The sequence below is a fragment of the Ornithorhynchus anatinus genome, chromosome X1 (genome assembly GCF_004115215.2).
Source record: "Ornithorhynchus anatinus isolate Pmale09 chromosome X1, mOrnAna1.pri.v4, whole genome shotgun sequence".
Classification (NCBI taxonomy): Eukaryota; Metazoa; Chordata; class Mammalia; order Monotremata; family Ornithorhynchidae; genus Ornithorhynchus; species Ornithorhynchus anatinus.
In genome coordinates this window covers 101,762,139-101,783,407 of record NC_041749.1, presented here as the reverse complement: position 1 = coordinate 101,783,407, position 21,269 = coordinate 101,762,139, and the positions used below count along the sequence as shown (strand labels likewise).

The 21,269-nt window shown below is 42.0% G+C and overlaps 1 protein-coding gene across 2 annotated transcripts in view; it reads right to left on the bottom strand.

Annotated features, from left to right (window-relative positions):
* LOC100073526 (contactin-3) overlaps positions 1-21,269 on the bottom strand; it is a 278,783-nt gene that overhangs the window by 44,095 nt on the left and 213,419 nt on the right. For both annotated transcript variants that reach the window (XM_029049701.1, XM_029049702.2), the window contains 4 exons: positions 15,638-15,767; positions 10,727-10,877; positions 1,468-1,595; positions 698-873 (listed from right to left, as the gene is read on the bottom strand). In XM_029049701.1, the coding sequence (XP_028905534.1) occupies positions 698-873; positions 1,468-1,595; positions 10,727-10,877; positions 15,638-15,767 (585 nt within the window). The remainder of the gene's footprint in view (positions 1-697; positions 874-1,467; positions 1,596-10,726; positions 10,878-15,637; positions 15,768-21,269) is intronic.

Genomic DNA, 21,269 nt, shown 5'->3' with positions numbered 1-21,269 from the left:
TTTTAGAGTTGCGGTAACTGAGGCACGGCAAACAGGTGGGACACAGTCCCTGTCCCAGATAGGGCTCACAGTCTTAATCCTCATTTTAGAGTTGCGGTAACTGAAGCACGGAGAAGTTAAGTGATATGACCAAGGTCTCACAGCAGACAAGTGGTGGGACCAGGATTAGAACCTAGGTCCTCTGAATACCAGGCCTGTGCTCTTTCCACTAGGCCACACTACTTCCCATAAACAATGCCCCTATAAACAACACAGTAGATTTCAGAAATTGCCATTCAAACAATTTCCTATTAGGCAGGTGCCTGATTCTCATCAAGGAAATCCTTAAAAATTCCTCTGAACTGTATGGATTTTTCTAAGTTCTATACTCTCCTTAAATATTTTCACACTCGGCGGGACTCTCAGTGACTCAGAGAGCAATAAGACAACTTAAAATGAGGCTGCAGCTTCATTAGAGGATTCATATAAAGTAATAACTTACACATATTTGAACCATTAAACTTATTCTAAAATGTAAATGGAAGACATGTACATATGGCAAATGATAGAATATTTTGCCAAGAGCAAAGTTTCATTCCTGTCATTTTGATAAAAACAAAACTGGAGAAAACAATTAAAAGTCCTGTCATCTCCTCACTATAAAACCTGCCCACACCACATACAACTTTGATAGGATAAGTAAATTTTCATTACTTACCCCACCTACTTTTTCGAAGTGAGATCCGTCTTTTTTAAAATCTGCAGGAACTCCATTTAAATACCACGTGAACATAATGTCTAGTAGGGGATCATACTGAACTTGGCAAGGCAAGATCACACTCTCTCCAACGGAAACATCCATGTTTGATGGTCCCAAAATTATCCTAGTTGGCTCTATTAGGAAAAGAACAACAAAAAGGGATGGATGCATTTCAACAATTTCAACATGTGCCAGATACGCCCTATCCCACCACCAGGTGATATCCTGGGAGAAGGATACAGCACAGCCTCCACAATCTAGGCAGCTCAAACGAGATAGGGGAAAACAGAACCTCAGCACCCATGGGCACCTGTTCTCAGAAATTTTTCAGAAGCTGTGGACTGGCAAAAAATCTGGTGACTGGAAATAAGGGGTGCTGGACTCAGTTCTTATGGACATATGGTAGAATAGTTACACTTTTGAAACTGTCCATATACGTAATTCTGTCCTATAGCCCTCTCTTAGGTTAGCACCTGATGCCCAAGTCCCTGGCCCAGGCTAAACAGAATTACAGTTACAAAAGGGCCACTTATTCTAGCAGTGTGTTTTGAAAGACAGTTCACAGTGTTGAAAATGAAGATTTGGATATAGTCGTGTTTGTTACGACACAATTTGATTCTGCTGGAATGGGTACACTTCACAATACATCCACTGAAAGGGAAATGTAAGTCTCCTTTGTCTAGGGTATTCCAAGTTGTCTGCATTTTAAAAATGAATAATAAATATACCTGCAACTATTAGTTTAGTTGTGCTACTTGCTACTCCAAACTGGTTCTCTGCCACACAGGTATAAGTTCCAATATCCAATTTAGTCACATTTGCTATTCTGAGTTCTCCTTCTTTTAAAATAGTTATTCTGAAAAAGAATTACAGTGAGATAGGGTAAAGGTATTTGAGAGATTTCTCAAATAAATGCTAAAACACACACACAAGAATGGCATTATTATGCCAACTTCTTCAAGTTGGAACATTTTGGCATCTTAGTATGAAATAACATTTTCAATAATGCTAAGATTCTTGGGATTGTCAGAGAAGGTTCACTAAAAGAAGTAGGATCCATTGGCAACAAGGCTAATGGCCATCATGGATGAAGTACCTGCAGAGCTATGCTACTGTTTTTCCTTCCACAAACTGCAGGGAGAGCAAGAGGTTTCTCTGAGCAGACAGCCAACACCTCTGCCCTAACCCCTTGAGCAGTGAGAGAGGGGAGAGGTCAAAGGGAAGTAGAAAGCACCAGCATTGTAACTCAAGTCTGAGTTCTTTTTAACTGCGCATTACTACAGCACTACCTTCCTCCAGGCAATGGCCTGGCTCATGCCAACTCTCCCTCTCTCCCTGCTCAATCCCCAGGAGCAGTCTCAACTTGCCCACTTGCCTGTCCCTCTAACAATGCCCGTGGATCATTTTCTCCTCCTGAAACAGATGAGTAAAGTGTGTGTGTGTGTTGGGGAATGATGGGGGAGTGGGGAAGGGAAAGTAAGAATGGGGAGGGTTGGCTAGATACAGTCAGGGGGACCAAAAACCCCAAATTGTGTTCCTACATATTGTCCTTCTGTGCCTCTCCCTCCAATGACCCAGCTCCCTAGTCGTTCCACCCCCTACTCTGATGGTATTTGTTCACCCCCAGGTTTAAATTGAAAGGTGACACACCTCTTATGACACAGTGGGATGTTTTCATTATATTTACCATGATTCTCAGCATCATCTTGATAAATCTGGTATTTATAGGGAGGCTTTCTCTGCTGAGCTAAACGGGCTTCCTAGACATAATCATCTTTTTTTGTCTCTCACAGTACATCAGCCATGAAGCCTAAAAAAGAACTCATATATTCTGCCTTCTAGCTTGATGTTTGGTCTACTGGAGAAAATGGCTTCTGTGTACTGTAACTATCATGTTACCAAATATGACTGTTAGGTCTCAAGTCAGAATGATCTCTCTCAGAGGATTTACATAGTAAGCAATCTATGAGCAATTTCCCTTTTCTTGAGCATTTTCAGGTTCCAGTGGAAATCATTCCAGGAATCTGGGTAGTACAACTAGACATTTCCCAGTGTTTTTTTCTTTTAATTTATGAAAGCTCATCCTCACTGTTAGAAAACAACCATCATCATTATGAGTGGTATTTATTGCAGAGCACTGTACTAAGCACTTGGGAGAGTACAACATAATGGAGTTGGCTGACACATTCCCTGCCCACAAATTAATTTAAATAGATCATTAATTTAAATAGATCATTTACAATATATAAGTTAAAGATATGTACATATGTGTTGTGGGGTTGAAGTCAGAGGAACTACAGAGTGGTATTTTCTTTACAGACAAACAAGAACAGCTATCATAGAGCCCAATCCTTGCAGCAACACCAAACCTCTCAATAAAAACCTGGAACACATAGTGATATTCAAAATTCATTTGAAATCTCTTGGCTCATAGTAATTCAAAAAAGAAACCTACTTTATGATTTAAGAAGGTTAGAGTTAGTAAGAGGGTGCGACTTTGGAAATTTACAAGAGAATTAAGTACTCAAATATAAGTATGATAAATTTCAGAGAATACATACTATAACCACAACATTTTATAGCTAATTTGAATTGTTAAATATTCTTCCTACAATACCATCTAAAAGCCTCAGGTATGATATTTATTAAGTGCTTACAATGTGTCAGGCAATATACTAAACACTGGAGTAAAGATGAGATAATCCTGACTTTCCCATCACTGTAGAAATCACCAGCAACTTCCTTGTCTCACAAGCCCGTAACCCTGGCATTATCCTTGACTCCCCTCTCTCATTCAGCCCACATACTCAATCTGTCACCAAATCCTGTTGATTCAACCTTCACAGCATCACTAAAATCTACCCTTTCCTTTCCATCCAAACTGTTACCACGTTAATCTGAGCATTTATCCTATCCAGTCTCAATTACTGTATCAGCGTCGGTGCTGACCTCACTGCCTTCTGTCTCTCCTCACTTAACTTCATACTTCACTCTGCTACCTGGATCATTTCTTTTTACGAAAACATTTAGTTCCTGTTTCCCCACTCCTCAAGAACCTCCAGTGGTTGCCCATCCACCTCTGCATCAAACAGAACCTCCTTACCATAGACTTTAAAGCACTCAATCACCTAGTCCCCTTCTACCTATGGGAGCAGTGTGGCTCAGTGGAAAGAGTCCAGGCTTGGGAGTCAGAGGTCATGGGTTTGAATCCCGGCTCTGCCACTTGTCAGCTGTGTGACTGTGGGCAAGTCACTTAACTTCTCTGTGCCTCAGTTACCTCATCTGTAAAATGGGGATGAAGACTGTGAGTCCCAAGTGGGACAAGCTGATCACCTTGTATCCCTCCCAGCGCTTAGAACAGTGCTTTGCACATAGTAAGCGCTTAACACATACCAATATTATTATTATTACCTTACCTACCTCATTTCCTATTACAACCCAATACACCCATTTTGCTCTTCTAATGGCATCCTACTCACTGTACTTCGATCTCATCTATCTTGCTGCTGATCCCTTGCCCACATCCTGCCTCTGATCTGGGACTCCCTCCTTCTTCATATGTGACAGATATTCATTCTCTCCACCTTCAAGGCCTTATTAAAAACACATCTCCTCCAAGAAACCTTCCCCAACTAAGCCCACATTTCCTCATCTCCCACTCCCTTTTGCACTGCCCTCACACTAAGATTTGCACCCTTTATTCACTCCTCCCTCAGCCCCATAGCATGTATGTAAATATCCATAATTTAATTTATTTATTCATATTAATGTTTTTCTCCCCCTCCAGACTGTAAACTCATTGTGGCCAGGGAATCTATGCGTAGAAGCAGTGTGGTCTAGCGCATAGAGCAGGAGCCTGGGAGTCAGAAGGACCTGCTTTCTAATCCTGGCTCTGCCATTTGTGTTCTGTGTTATCCATTCGAAGACAGGCCTGTTTATTGGGAAATGTACAGTCCTCTAGACTGAAAGCTCCTAAAGACTGTAAGCTCACTGTGGGCAAGAAATGTATGTACCTACTCTGATGCACTGTACTCTCCCAAGTAAAGTGCTCTGTTCCCAGGAAGCACTCAATAAATACTATAAAAAACTTTCACACATCATCATTTCTAGTTAAGGTGTATAACTGTTTCACATTGCATCTCTACAGAGAAGTTCTCAATCTCAATCACTCGGTCAATTAATCAATAATTACAGAGAGGGGAAATAGAGGATGAATAATAATGATGGCATTTGTTAAGAGGCTCAGTAGAGAAACAGCGTGGCTCAGTGGAAAGAGCCCGGGCTTGGGAGTCAGAAGTCATGGGTTCGAATCCCACCTCTGCCACTTGTCAGCTGTGTGACTATGGGCAAGTCACTTAACTTCTCTGTGCCTCAGTTCCCTCAACTGTAAAAATGGGAATTAACTGTGAACCTCACATGGGACAACCTGATTACCCTGTATCTACCCCAGCGCTTAGAACAGTGCTCAGCACATAGTAAGTGCTTAACGAATACGGTAATTATTGTTATTATTATTAATAGTAATGGTATTTGTTAAGCTCTTACTATGTGCCGAGCACTGTTCTAAGCACTGGAGTAGATACAGGGTGATCAGGTTGTCCCATGTGGGGCTCACAGTCTTAATCCCCATTTCACAGATGAGGTAGCTGAGGCACAGGCAAGTTAAGTGGCTTGCCCAAGGTCACCCAGCAGAGAAGTGGCAGAGCTGGGATGAGAACCCACGTCCGCTGACTCCTAAGCTTGTTCTCTTTCCACTAAGCCACACTGCTGGCTGTCTGCCATTCATTCATTCAATCATATTTATTGAGTGCTTACTGTGTGCAGAGTACTGTAGTAAGTGCTTGGGAGAGTACAATATAACAAGAAACAGACATACTCCATCCCCACAATCAGCTTACAGTCTAGAGGGGGAACTTATGTATGGTACTCTCCCAAACACTTAGTACAGTGCTCTGCACATACTAAGCACTCAATAAATACCATTGATGTTGATGATGATGATTCAGAGGAGGGAAGTCATCTCCTAAAGAAAATTTATCCATTAATCAATTAATCAATCATATATATTGAGCACATATTTTGTTCATAGCACTGAACTAAGCACTATTTGGTTCCTTTTCCACAAGATGTCCTTCAACACGGAATACTGTGGGTTAATTCTTTCACCGAATGCAACTCTTTATTCAATGGCTAGTTTCTTATACTGAAACCTAATTGCTGGAAATTGAATTTATGGTTGCTATAAAATTACACTTAGAAAACGAATCAAGGGCAATATGGGTAATATTGATCTAGGCTTTGGGTATTTACACCACTGTAAAGACACAAATAATAACCTGGAAAGAATGGTTTGTAAAATGTGTGTAATTTCTATGAATTTTGTTTTCAACTTGTTGTGTTCCAAAGAATCTTAATGTAAAAGGGGTTCAACTTAAATTTCACATACTGGGCCACAATTAGGAATATACGTGTCACCATAGGGAAGAGATTGCATGAGTCTGTTGTGATATGAATGATAATAACACAATAAAGAAAGCAACAAATTTTTTCTGAATGCTGTGTCTAACTCTAAATACGTATTTTCAGAGATAGATGTTTATGATTAGCCATAAAAGCAAACACAATGGATGTAGTACAGGATAAATAATGATATTTTAAAACGTATATATATATATATATGTGAATACATATCCATATATGAAAATGCACAAGAAAATAAACGTCAAATAAAATTTACAGTTAAACCTTTCTTCCCTCTTGCCCTATTTTTTTGTCACTTGAATTTGGAGATAACCTGAAAACTACATCTGTAGACTGTAAACACTTTGTGGGCAGGGATTGTGCCTACCAACTCCATTGTTTCATACTTTCTCAATCCCTTAGTGCAGTGTTTTTCACACAGTCAGTGCTCAATAAATGTGATGGATTGATGGATTGATGGATTTGAGGAAAGAGTAGACTTCTTTCTTGTAGCCAGGCCAGACTGGGTTTTGATCCTAGAAGATAAGCAGGGTCAAACAAGTGATTTATTACATGGAAGATTTCCAAGGAAAACAGTAGCATGGGGAAGTGGAGTCAGTAATTGATAATCTTCTCTTTGAGTAAGTACAAAACTAATACCATCAGACAGCACTGCTTTCTTTGTTGGAAGTGATATATGGTATGTAAAACATATAATTAGGGAACCATGAAATAAGAGTTTATCCATAAAGTGTTAGAACCAGATTAAAATTCAGATAATTATATTTGTCCTATATAACCTAGGTGTTTTTAAAATTAATTTTGATATCTAGAGTTTCCAATGTTATCTTAAGCAGAAAGCATTTAATCAGATATTAGAGGAGTTTTACGATCCTTTTTGACATTTCTCTTAGAGATGTATCTATGTTGACAAGGGAGGGCAACAGTCTGTATCCAAGTCCATTAAGCAATGTACCTCTAGCAGTATTTGGGTAATTACGTGAATTTTTCAACCAGATTTGAAAATTTGTTTGGTAAATGTATATTCACCTGGTCCTTCTAATAAATACTTTGCTTTTGAAATAATGCAAAGACTCCAGATGCAAATCCACCTGGATCCTTTTACAAAGAAACTCTGCAAGAAAGTGAAGTTTACAGACTTGAGGGCTGATACAAACAAATGGCACTCAGTGTGGCTGAAATAACCAGGTAATAATCCTAGCTCTCTTACGTCAATAGAGAATTGAAAAATTAAGCCTGCCTGTTCTTTAATTAAGTCAAATTTTAGCTAGAGTGCTTGGAGTTATTTATAAGCTAAATTGGGCTGAAGTAATAAAGGAATGAGCACATTTAGGATATGGGAATATTTCAGAGTTACATAAAAGTTCTTAATTGCACAAATTAATCAATACCAGAAAATTGAAATGCTATAATAAAATTTGGGAAGTAAATTTAGAAGAATATCGTTTGCATGGAATAAAAAGACTCTCTAAATGCTTTTCTACTTTTCTAAAGCAGGCTAGATGGGTGTGGATTCAATTATAATTCCATGATCTCAAGTCTATTCAATGGTAGAGGGCTAACACCTCAGACTTTTCATTAAAATACTTATTTTACTAGCTCCCAGGCTAAAAGAAAATGACAGATATTCATCTGCAAATCCAGAAAAGAAGAGAAAAATCAGGATTGTAATATTAATTACATAAAATTTAAATGGGGAATGATATGCCTGATATTAAAGTATGTGTCAAGACTTCTTGGCAGAGGATAATATGAATACTTTATTTTAATGGATCTTTTAAATTATTTCCATGAGAGTAACAGATTTTAACTAATCAAAAAGCATTTAAAACATCTGAGAATGATAAACAATAATTACCACCAATACATCATTGTAACATTAAGGGTGATTTTCAGTCTACATAACCCCATGGGTTGTAGAATTTGGCTTATTACAATAAATGATATGACCTTTAATTTCCTAAAGTTTCAAATGAAGAAGACTGCATTGAAATGTCACCTACCCCATAACTTTTACTAGGCAGTATGAGGTTAAATGGAACTGATTCATCTAGTTTAGAAAATTCCAAGCAACTAATTTGTAGAGATAAAATCAGACAAAAAATGAGAATAAACAAAGACTTGATCAACCAAGTAAATTGATGAACCTTGCATTCATCAATCAATCGTTCAATCAGTGGCATTTATTGAGCGCTCACTATGTGCATAGCACTGGAAGAAGCATTTGGGAAAGAACAATGCAATAGAATTAGCAGACAAGCTCCCTGCCCATAATGAGCTTATATTTGTGTATACAAAGCCTTACAGAAATGAGGCAGCAAGCCAAAAGAAATTTAATAAGCACTGATTATCCTTGGTGGATGTGTTAAGAGGTAGCGTGATCTAGTGGCTAGAGTACGGGCCTGGGAGTCAGAAGAAGCTGGGTTCTAATTCCAACTCCATCACTTGTCTACTGTGTGACCTTGAGGAAGTCACTTAACTTCTCAATGTCTCAGTTGCCTCCTCTGTAAAATGGGGACTGAGACTGTGAACCCCATGTGGGACTTCAACTGTGTCCAACTGGATTAGTTTTTGTCCAGCCCCATTGCTTGGTACTGTGCCTAGCACATGGTAAGTGCTTAACAAATACCATAAAAAAAACCCAAATCTCATGGCAATTTGTGTGGTGATCTTTACTTTGTATGAATCATAGTATTTTCACTGCAGCATTGAGTCCAGATAAGCTTTCTTTTTGTTACTAAAATGCAAATACTTAAATTGCAAAAGTAGAATAATGTAAAAAATAGTGATAGAGGAACTGCCTATCTTGTTTTTTGTGTTTCAGAAAAAGAATAATAATAATATGGCATTTATTAAGCACTTACAAAGTGCCAAGCACTATACTATCCACTGGGATAGATACCAAATCATCAAGTCAGATATTGTCCCTGTCCCCCATTAGGCTCACAGCCTAAGAAGGATGGATAATAGGAACTGAATCTTCATTTAGCAGATGAGGAACTTGAGGCATACAGAATTTAAGTGACTTGCCCAAGATCACACAGCAGGCAAGTGGCAGCATTAGAACTTGGGTCCTCTGATACGTAGGTCCCTGCTCTCTCCACTAGGCCATGCTGCTTCTATAATTCCTAGTTTGAAATCTGCGGCGGGGGGGAGGGGGAGAAGAACATACTTGAATATATAATTGAACAAAAGATTTAAGTGACAGGGCATGGGCAAACGTACCAATGACAGATACATACACATGTATTTTTTATTGATATACATGAATACTGGAGTAGCTAAGCCGAATGGTGTGACCAGACTCGGAGACTGCTAATCATGGAGGAGAGATGTTTTGACAAAGTTTTGAAGGATGGAAGAACATAGTTTGATGAAGAAAAGAGGGCATTCCAAGTGCAAATGTTCACATTTTTTACATGAAATATTTTCAATCAATCAATCAATGGTATACACTGAGCACTTACTGTGTGCAGAGCACTGTTCTAAGCATTTGGGAGAGGAGAATACAAAAAAAAAGTTGCTATGCATGATCCCTATCCATAAAGAGCTTACATACCCTAGGAGAGACAGACATTACAATAAATTACAGATGAGTATATGAATAAGTTTTGTGGGCCTGGGAGATAGGTAAATATCATCAAAGTGCTTAAGGGGAACAGATCCAAGACCATACGTGATACAGAAGAGAGGCTAATTCAGGGAGTGAGGGGTTAATCCAGGAAGGTCTCTAAGAAAAGATGTGATTTTAGTAGGGCTCTGCAGATAGTAAGAGAGGGGATCTCTCAGATATGAAGGGCAAGGGACTGGCAGTGGGAGAGACAAGACTGAGGTACAGTGAGCAGACTGGTGTTAGAGGAGTGATGTGTGTGGGCTGGGATGTAGTAGGAAATCAGTGAGCTAAGATAGGAAGAGGTGAGATGATTGCAAGCTTTAGAGCCGATGGTAAGGAGTTTCTGTTGGATGCAGAGATGGATGGGCAACCATTGGAGGTTCTGACTAGAGGGGAGAGATGGACTGAGTGTTTTTTCAGAACTGTTAGAATATTCTGCTGACATCTCCATTCACTTCTGACATGTTGTGCCCAATTGTCGATACTCTATTAAAATGAATTAAGATGAGCCCCTTCCCACATTGCTTAACATACAGAACTCCTGAAATCAATAGGATCCTGAGAGCATTAAAAAAAATCTTGAATTGCTTATCAAAAGTGTAACATCAAAAACATAATCATAGAAGGATCTGGCATGCTTTTCTGTCATTCATCTATCTATTCCATCTAGACTAGTGTTCTAACTTTATTCTGAAATTGTTGGTACCAACGCCTCCTGACAGGTACTAAGCCAAAATACATTTATAATCTCCTTTTTCCTGTAGCAAAAGAATCATACAATGGATAACTGTTTAAACCAATATACCTGAAGCATTAGAGATTTCCTTATTTCCTTGTAACCATAGCTAGAAAGAGGCAAAAGATACACAAACACAAGCTAGGCTAATAGATACCTTGCATTTTCATGGAGTAGCTCATCTCCTCTCTTCCAGGAATAAACTGCCTTAGGAGAAGCTTTTGGTTTACACTCAAAATTAACCAGGCTGCCTACTTGAACTTGAATTAACTTCTTCATTGGGTTCTTAGAAAAATCTGGAGCAAAAGCTGATAATCAAAAAAGAAGGCAGTATTAATGAGATCATTGATTCAAAATCAACAACTTAGATTTATGTTAGCACTTCATAGTGCAAAGTCTACCTACCTTAAATAATTATCTAAAGGAAGCAGACCTTCAAAAATACATAACTAATCCAGGATGGTCCTATCCAAGGATGAGAATCCACCCGCTTCTTCTGTAGCCCACCACAGTACTTTATCACCCTTTTATTCAAGAAGTTCTTACTTAACATGTAACCACAATCTAACCTACTTTAATTTCAATCAATCTTATTTATTGAGCACTTACTGTGTGCAAGGCACTGTAACTAAGTGCTGGGGAGAGTACAAACAACAATATAACAGACATATTCCCTGCCTACAAAGAGCTTACAGTCTAGCAGGGGAGAATTTAAACCTATTCTGTGCATTCCTTCAATTTGCACCCAGCTAATATGGTCAAGATTACATTTTCCCATTTTGCCAAGGAGGCTATTGCTTCACATTTGCCAAAATGGTCTGTCACTCTATCAATCGTCTATCAAGGACAGATTGCTGTACTAGGTGCTAATCACAGAAGTTTTAATCTGGTCTAATTAATTTTTCAAAAAGCTACTTTTGTTGCTTCTAAGGTTTTTAGGCTTTACTAGATGACTGTACATTGTTAGATTTCTTTATTTCTTAAAACATGTGAAATGAATGCAGACAGGTGTGTGGGTCCTGTATTGGTCTTTGACACATATCTACCCACAGGTGAATTTCACCATTGGTAATTTTCTTCTTCGAATGTAAAGAACAACTATTTCCTAATAGATTACCAGGGATCTAAGTTAAGCTGATTAGTCACCTATGACTAAAACTGTATATTTCAAAAGGTTATATGTAAAATTGTTGTTTCTGTCAAGTACTGGATCTGTAGGTGTTAAAGTGTATTGGTATTTACAATTAAACATCACTTTATGAGGATTTTAAATAGCTGAGTCCTTTCTCTCTTGAAAATGTACTGTTTAATGATTTATACCAGATGTCTGCAATCTATGGCTTGGGTATCATATCTGCCTTTTCTTGGAACCAATTGTGTCTCGAATTGGGGAGGAAAAGGATGAGCACTTTTTTATGGTATTTAAGTGCTTACTATGTCCAAGGCACTGTACTAAGCTTGGGGTAGATACAAAATAATCAGGTTGGACACAGTCCATGTCCAACATGGGGCTCACATTCTTAATCCCCATTTTACAGATGAGGTAACTGGGGCATGGAGAAGTTAAGTGACTTCCCCAAGGTCACACAGCAGACAAGGGAAGCAGCATGACCTAGAGGATAGAGCACGGGCCTGGGAGTCAAAAGGGCCTGGGTTCTAATCCTGGCTCTGCCACTTGTCTGTGTGATCTTGGGTCAGTCATTTCACTTCTCTGTGCCTCGGTTACCTCATCTGTAAAATGGGTATTAGGACTGTGAGTCCCATGTGAGACAGGGACTGTGTTCCACCTGATTACCTTGTATATACCCCAGTGTTTAGGACAGTGCTTGATACACAGTAAGCACTCAACAAATCCCAGCTCTGCCACTTGTCTGCTTTGTGGCCTTGGGCAAAGTCACTTCACTTCTTGGTGCCTCACTTACCTCATCTGTAAAATGGAGAATGAGACTGTGAGCCTCACGTGGGACAGGGACTGTGTCCAACCTGATTTGCTTGTATCACCCCAGTGCTTAGCACATAGTAAGCATTTAACAAACTCCATAATTATTAAATATCATCATTATCATTATTAAATGGCAGAGCTGGGATTCGAACTCAGGTCCTTCTGACTCCCAGGCCCAGGCTCTTTCCACTAGGCCATGCTGCTTCTCTATTTAAAAGTGCTGTCCTGAGCCTCAGGCTAAGGAGGGGCAAGGCAAGGGGCAAGGGGGAGAAGCAGTGTGGTTCAGTGGAAAGAGCATGGGCTTTGGAGTCAGGGCTCATGAGTTCGAATCCCAGATCTGCCACTTGTTGGCTGTGTGACTGTGGGCAAGTCACTTAACTTCTCTGTGCCTCAGTTCCCTCATCTGTAAAATGGGGATTAAGACTGTGAGCCCCACGTGGGACAACCTGATTCCCCTATGTCTACCCCAGCGCTTAGAACAGTGCTCGGCACATAGTAAGCGCTTAACAAATACCAACATTATTATTAGAGAAGCAGCGTGGCTCAGTGGAAAGAGCGTGGGCTTTGGAGTCAGGGCTCATGAGTTCGAATCCCAGCTCTGCCACTTGTTGGCTGTGTGACTGTGGGCAAGTCACTTAACTTCTCTGTGCCTCAGTTCCCTCATCTGTAAAATGGGGATTAAGACTGTGAGCCCCACATGGGACAACCTGATTCCCCTATGTCTACCCCAGTGCTTAGAACAGTGCTCGGCACATAGTAAGTGCTTAACAAATACCAACATTATTATTATTATTATTATTAAGGCCCTGCCAAACATCCACACTGCATTGTGTCAATAAACAGGATATGGCACCACCACTGCAATCTATGTAAAATCCACAGCAGAAGATTTGGGGAGATTGTGATGGAGGTGCCATGTGTGAGATGGGCACTATGTATTGTGGGTGTGCACTGTGGGCTCCATTTTGCTCAGTGCTGCTGGGGGTGACTGAGGTAGAGATGGGGTTGGGAGGGGTGTCATCTGGGCAGATAGGTGCAAAGCCCAAGATGGCCTTGGAGGCCCCAGGTGACTTGGACCAGAGAATCCTCACCCTGTTCTGCCCAAGGAGGGAATTCCTGTCCCTTCCTGGTGGGAATCCTCCACCCACCTTGGAGGTTCTTGTGGGCTTGGCTTGGTCTTGGGAGCTGGGGGCCAAAGAGAGAGGGGGAGAGTTGTAGACCAGGGCAGGAGGAGGATCTGAGGAGGGACAAGGGCAGAAGCAGGTTCTAGACACCCACCAATCAGCCCTGGGAAGACAAGATGATGGTCTTTGTTGAGTGCTTACTATGTGCAAAGCACTGTTCTAAGCCCTGGGGGGATACAAGGTGATCAGGTTGTCCCACGTGGGGCTCACAGTCTTAATCTCCATTTTACAGATGAGGGAACTGAGGCACAGAGAAGTTAAGTGACTTGCCCAAAGTCACACAGCTGACAAGTGATGGAGCCGGTATTAGAATCCATGACCTCTGACTCCCAAGCCCATGCTCTTTCCACTGAGCCACGCTGCTTCCCCATCCCCAAACCCAAGTAGCACAGACAAAATCTATCGTTCACCACTGACTCTGAGTTACCAAGAACAGGACTCACTTGTCCCTGGAGACCTCACAGCAGCCTGCATGGGGGAGGGCGAGGGGCTCTACTCCTCTGCTGCTAGGTCTGGGTGGTGAGGGAGGGGCTGCACCATTGATGTCCATGGCTGGTCATGTGGGCATAGCCCTTTTACATCCCTAAAGTAGTTTTCTGCCAACTCTGTCCTGCTACATCATCCCTTTGTATGCTGCATGACATAATAATATGTCATGCATGTTATTATGCACATAATAGAGAAGCAGCGTGCCTCAATGGAAAGAACCCGGGCTTGGGAGTCAGTATTCATGGGTTTGAATCTTGGCTCTGCCACTTGTCAGCTGTGTGACTGTGGGCAAGTCACTTAACTTCTCTGTGCCTCAGTTCCCTCATCTGTAAAATGGGGATCAACTGTGAGTCTCACGTGGGACAACCTGATTACCCTGTATCTACTCCAGCGCTTAGAACTGTGCTCTGCACATAGTAAGCACTTAACAAATACCAACATTATTATTATTATTATTGTTATAACATCACATCATGCGAGGGCCTCCATAAAACCAAGTAGCCCTGGGTTCCCAAGAGGCTGGGGCTGTTTAACCAGTCCAGCCCCTGCCAGAGGGGTGTTATACTGGGTTGGAAGATGAAGCATTCAAAAATGCCACCCCAATGTGGCATGGGGGACAAGGTATTTAATAACATTAGATTCTTGATGAAGTAAGCCACATTGATGTGTATTTAAATTGTATCAGTGTCTCTCTACACACCAACTGCTCAAAGGTTTCATCTTCCTTAGCTCTTCTGCCTAAAAAGTGTGCTGTCTCCTTCTTTACACAGTTTCAGAGTGGTCTCATTTCTCATGGAGACCAGGGAGTTTTTGGAAGCCTCATGATCCCAACCCTTAATTTAAAAATGGACTATGTTTATGCATGGAAACACAACCCTTTCTAATTAGTTTTGGAAGTGCTCTCGATTAACATAAATGAACACCAGGAGAAAGAGAATCTATTTCAAATCTTATAATACCCAGTATTTAGTACTAATCAGTGTCTGTCCTTTGCCCTTCAGAAAACAATAAAAAAAACCAGATATCATTTGAGGCACTAATTAAGGTGAACCTTGTTTTCATGAAAGTGCCATACCACAAAATGGACTTGCTTTTAAATGACCATCCTGTCCTAGAAACTTCAGTCCAGCGAATGTCAGAACTAATGACTTAATGCACCAGGCCCGCACTACCTCCAGATTACTCTTTGGGACATTGTTTCTACTCCTTCCTAATTAATAATTTATCTGCATATCCTTGTTTTCAAGCCAATAATCACTGGACTGTAAATATGCTGATTTTTTGGTCTTCCATTTTAAGACACGAAGATCTTTAATCCAGTGATTAAGAACTCAGTACTTGAGGGGATGAAAAACTTTAAGAATACAAACAGAATCCATCTGCTTCAGGAGTGAAGGTATAAAACATTTTATTTTATTTTATTTAAGACAAGTGTGAAGAAAATTCCTCTCACCGAGAACTTTGAGCTCAGCGCTAGAATACATCAGTCCATGTTTGTTTTCAGCTATGCACTGATACATGCCAGAGTCTGTTAGGTTTAGGCTTGTAATCGTGAGTGCTCCATTCTCAATTTGGATTCTCCCCTGCACATTAAATAAAACAAAAAAAATCAATTTTACAAAAGATTATTGGGCTTTCTTAGGAAACCAAGAACAAATGAATTACCTCATGAAGCCATGTTGCTAGACTGTGAACTCCCTGAAGGCAGAGGCTGTGTCTTTAAACCTCTTATTGTACTTACTCAAGTGCTTAGTATCATGCTCTGAATACAGGGGCCCTAACAATACTTCTGATTAATTCATGACTAAATTTGGTTCAAGATTATGGACTAAGTATGCTTGCCACCCAGAAGTGCCTAATTCTACCACAAAATGAGACTGTAACCTTGATTCGACAATTAGAGATTACAGCGGTCTCAACAAAAATACTGCACCTAGGTTCATACAGTTTAATTGAAGGCCCCAAGGCCTGTTTCATAATGCCATCCCACCCAGCTGTAGATTAACTAGAGGAGGAGCTAACATAAATGGCAATTTGAGTCTTTTCCTTCCCAAGCACTCTCCCCTCTCTGGCTAATTAGAATAATAATAATAATATTTGTTACACACCTACAATGTGCCAGGAACTATACTAAGCACAGGGGTAGATGCAAAATAACCAGGGCTGGAAACAATCCCTATCTCCTGTGGGGCTCATAATCTAAAGGGAAGAGAGAACAGGTATTTAATCCCCATTTTAGAGATGAGAAAAATGAGGGACAGAGAAAATAAGTAACTTGCCCAAGGTCACACTGCAAGTAAAGGGTACAGTGGAATTAGAACTCAGGTCCACTGATTCCCATGCCTGTGCTCTTTCCATTGGGCCACACTGCTCCATTCTCCCTAGGTTCATGTGTAATGCTGCTGCCCGATCAAATGGTGTATTGGGTGAGGCAAAGGAGGGTGCTGACGAGCAGTAGAGATTGGCACCATTGTCCTCCCACATCAGTGAATGCTCGGCCCTTCCCAAATAAGAGGGAGGAGGTACGATTTTACTATCTGTGGGATAGAAACTGATTGAACAAAGAAAAGGTACAGTACAGGAAAACTGAGATCAAAAAGAAAGGTATGAAAGGTGTAGTGAGCCCACAGGAAGCCATTTTATGAGTGATTCTTTTTTTTGATCTCACAAACAACAACAGTGAAGAACGAATTCGAGAGGGAGCAAGGATGCTCTGCTCCAGGACAGATTGTTGTAAACCTGGTCTGCGGGGTGGGGCACAGAGGGAGAAGTGGTCTTCTTTCCCTGCTTTTACCCAGTAATGTGTGTGTGTGTCTGGGTGTGTGATTCTGCAATCAGAATCAGATTAAGACTTGAGTAATGCTTTCTGAGAAGCAGCGTGGCTTAGTGGATAGAGCCTGGCTTGGGAGTCAGAGGTTGTGGGTTCTAATCCTGGCTCCGCCACTTGTCAGCTGTGTGACTTTGGGCAAGTCATTTCACTTCTCTGGGACTCAGTTACCTCCCTGCAGAAACGATCTGGGCATGTCACTCCCCTTCTTAAACACCTCCAGTGGTTGCCTATCAACCTCCGCTCCAAACAAAAACTCCTCATTCTAGGCTTCAAGGCCCTCCATCACCTTGCCCCTTCCTACCTCTCCTCCCTTCTCTCTTTCTACTGCCCACCCCGCACACTCCGCTCCTCTGCCGCCTACCTGCTCACAGTCCCTCGGTCTCGCCTATCCCGCTGTCGACCCCTGGGCCACGTCCTCCCGCAGATCTGGAATGCCCTCCCTCCTCACTTCTGCCAAACTAATTCACTTCCCCTCTTCAAAACCCTACTTAAAACTCACCTCCTCCAAGAGGCCTTACCAGACTGAGCTACTCTTCTCCCTCTACTCCCTCTACCTCCCCCCCTTCACCTCTCCGCAGCTAAACCCTCTTTTCCCCCCATTTCCCTCTGCTCCTCCCCCTCTCCCTTCCCATCCCCTCAGCACTGTACTCGTCTGCTCAACTGTATATATTTTCATTACCCTATTTATTTTATTAATGAAATGTACATCGCCTTGATTCTATTTAGTTGCCATTGTTTTTACGAGATGTTCTTCCCCTTGACTCTATTTACTGCCATTGTTCTTGTCTGCCCGTCTCCCCCGATTAGACTGTAAGCCCGTCAAATGGCAGGGACTGTCTCTATCTGTTGCCGACTTGTTCATTCCAAGAGCTTAGTACAGTGCTCTGCACATAGTAACCGCTCAATAAATACTATTGAATGAATAAAATGGGGATTAAGACTGTGAGTCCCACAATGGGACAACCTTTTATCTGCCAGCTGTGTGACTGTGGGCAAATCACTTAACTTCTCTGTGCTTCAGTTACCTCATCTGTAAAATGGGGATGAAGACTGTGAGCCTCACGTGGGACAACCTGATTACCCTGTATCTACCCCAGTGCTTAGAACAGTGTTCTGCACATAGTAAGTGCTTAACAAATACCAACATTATTATTATTATTACCCCAGTGCTTAGAACAGTGCTTGGCACACAGTAAGCGTTTAATACCATTATTATTATTATTATACAGAGATGGTTTAGTTTTCAATTTGAACTTGTCACAGAGTACCCATTCTAGGAAGTTAACAATAATAATAATAATTATGGTATTTGTTAAGCACTTACTATGTGCCAAGCACTGTTCTAAGTGCTGGAAGATACAAGGTAATCAGGTTGTCCCACTTGGGGCTCACAGTCTTAATCCTCATTTAAAAGATGAGGTAACTGAGGCTCAGAGAAGTAAAGCATCTTGCCCAAGGTCACACAGCAGACAAGTGGAGCAGCAGGGATTAGAATCCACGTCCTCTGACTTCCAAGCCCGTGCTCTTTCCACTAAACCATGCTGCTTTTCCAGCAAGTTCCTGGTCAGTGCATTTAATTAGGGCCTTGGGGCTCGGGACATAAATTGGTGAGAAAGATGGGATACTTAAACTGAAAAATGACTGGAGAAGTGTATGCAGGTGTTGCTCAGTGTGGTCTTTTTTCATTATCTCTTGTTTAGTTAGCTCTCTTTCTCCTCCTCTCCTATCTCTCTCATGGACCTCTGGGATAGTTTAAGCAATTACTGGGGTGTTGGCAACCACCAGGACCCCTTAACTTTGGACATGGGTCTGTTTGTGATATTATGCATCATTTTCCGCCTCTACAATAAGGGCACCTTTTCTCCGTGGAGTGCCCGCAACATGTTCAGTGAAGGAAAGAAGCCAATAGTGATAGTCATTATTCCCGGGTAGCCTACGTAGGACCCGTAGTGCTACATAGCAGAAGGACTGAATTTGTGTGCACCTCTCATTAATTGGGAACCATGGCACCTGGCTGAGAAGTGAGTCTGCTCTAAGTGCATCCATGACCAGTACAGGGGGATCGCCCAGGGAGATAAGGGTGGGCACTGGTGCGGGTGGCTACTCAGCGTGGCTCAGTGGAAAGAGCACGGGCTTTGGAGTCAGGGCTCATGAGTTCAAATCCCAGCTCTGCCACTTGTCAGCTGTGTGACTGTGGGCAAGTCACTTAACTTCTCTGTGCCTCAGTTCCCTCATCTGTAAAATGGGGATTAAGACTGTGAGCCCCACGTGGGACAACCTGATTCCCCTTTGTCTACCCCAGCGCTTAGAACAGTGCTCGGCACATAGTAAGCGCTTAACAAATACCAACATTATTATTATTATTACTCCTCGGATGTTTAAGGGCTGCATTATAAGACAAGGCTAAACTAAGAGCTTGACTAAATAAATTACAGGACTGTGAAAGACTGCAGGGAAACCTACTAGTGGATCAGGCAGCTGTTGCCAGTAGTGTCTCAATCAACAAAGAAGCCAAAAGATTCGCCACAGAGGCAATCAAGCAATTAAGTAAAGTTAAGGTGATTGAGCTCAGTTTGAAAGCAAAGATGGGGATATTTAGCCAAGCAAAAATAGACATAATTCTTACTGGTAGGTTTGACGCTGAGAATTGGAATGAAGACATCTGGTCTGATGAGGAGCCAGACCAAGTGGATCAGGCTCTCGACCATGAGACCTACCCCACTTTCAGGGTGGGTCCGGTTTTGGTTACTAAGACCACTGGGAGAGGGAGCCCACTACCACCTCTAGGGATTATACTGGGGCAGAACTAGTGCATGTGAGTCAGTGATTCTATGCTGGGGAGCCCATACCAGAATGGCTACTCCAAGTTTATGATAATGGACCAATGATAATTATCCTGTCGGGGGGAAGAAGCGAAAGGTGTAAGTGACTTGGGCAGATTGGGGATAAAGGCTATGAGGACCTTTCATGCATATGAAGTTTCCCTCTGGATCAGGATAATGGCAGCACTATGGGCAGCCTGTGAGGGCCCTAGCGAAGTTCCTTACACCCAGCAGACTCTGTAGGGATATGGATGAAGCGCAAGAGGGATTACACATCTTGGGCTTAGAGTGGTCTATCTGGAAGGATTTTACATTCAGGGATGGGTTTGACCCAGAGCTCAAAGAAGCCCCCTTAAAAAAGCCCATGTTAGGAACCTTAATCCAACTCACCCCAGCTCCTCTCGGAACACCCTGGCAAATGTCCTAATGGGACTAGGAAGGGATGCCAGTGTCTCCACTGCATTAGATCATCTGTTTGAAATGGATGAAATGCAGCTCTGGCTCACGACCAGCAGCAGGACTTCCCCTCCTCCGGCCTGGGTCACATGGTAACCATAGACAAGGGAGGCAGACAAGGACGAGTGCCACTGGCGACCCAATGGAATCCCTGCGAAGTGCCAGCACTGATCTACACTGACATAAAGTATGGTGCCAACTCCTGAGTCTGGAAATGCCAAGGGCAGATATTGATGGGCTCCCCAAGTGAGTATTAGAGGGAATCCTCCGGGTCCTAACACTAGGACAGAGAAAGAGGAAAGGGAAACATCTGAATTAACAGCAACCAGATTCCCAGGCACCAGGCACCCAACCCCAGGTAACTACCAGGCACCTGGGAGTGCTCAAGGGGAGACCATCTCCATCTTCCCTGTGGTATTGGCTTGGACCTAAGCTGACTCAAAGCCTTATTGGCCGGTAGCCATGTGTTGGATCCAGAAACAAGTTGAGCATAGATCCTTTCTCATAGACACTGGAGCTCAAGCTACCATTGTGAAAGAGAACCGGGACAAATATCAGGACCCCTGGGTGACTGTCAATGGGGCCACTGGAGGAGGGGCCCAAGCAAAGATCATCCAACTCACCCTCAGGAAACAATTTTATAAGGGTCCAGTCTTGTTAGCAGCAGGATTAGGAAATATCCTGGGAATTGATGCACCTCAGGGGTATAAATGGGAAAGAGCCTTGGGGGGAGAGGAGTGGTCATTCGGAGTTATGGCGATTGTAGTCTCAGACACCCTGCAAGTCATAGTGGGGCCTCTTAAACATACCCCCCTGTATCTGCCCCCCACCCCCCCCCAGCCTGTCCTCACTCAGCAATATAGAGTGTCACCACAGGCTGCTGTAGGGATCCACGAGGTCATTAATGACCTGGTAAGGCAAGGGATGGTAATATTCATTCAATTGCATTTATTGAGCGCTTACTGTGTGCAAAGCAC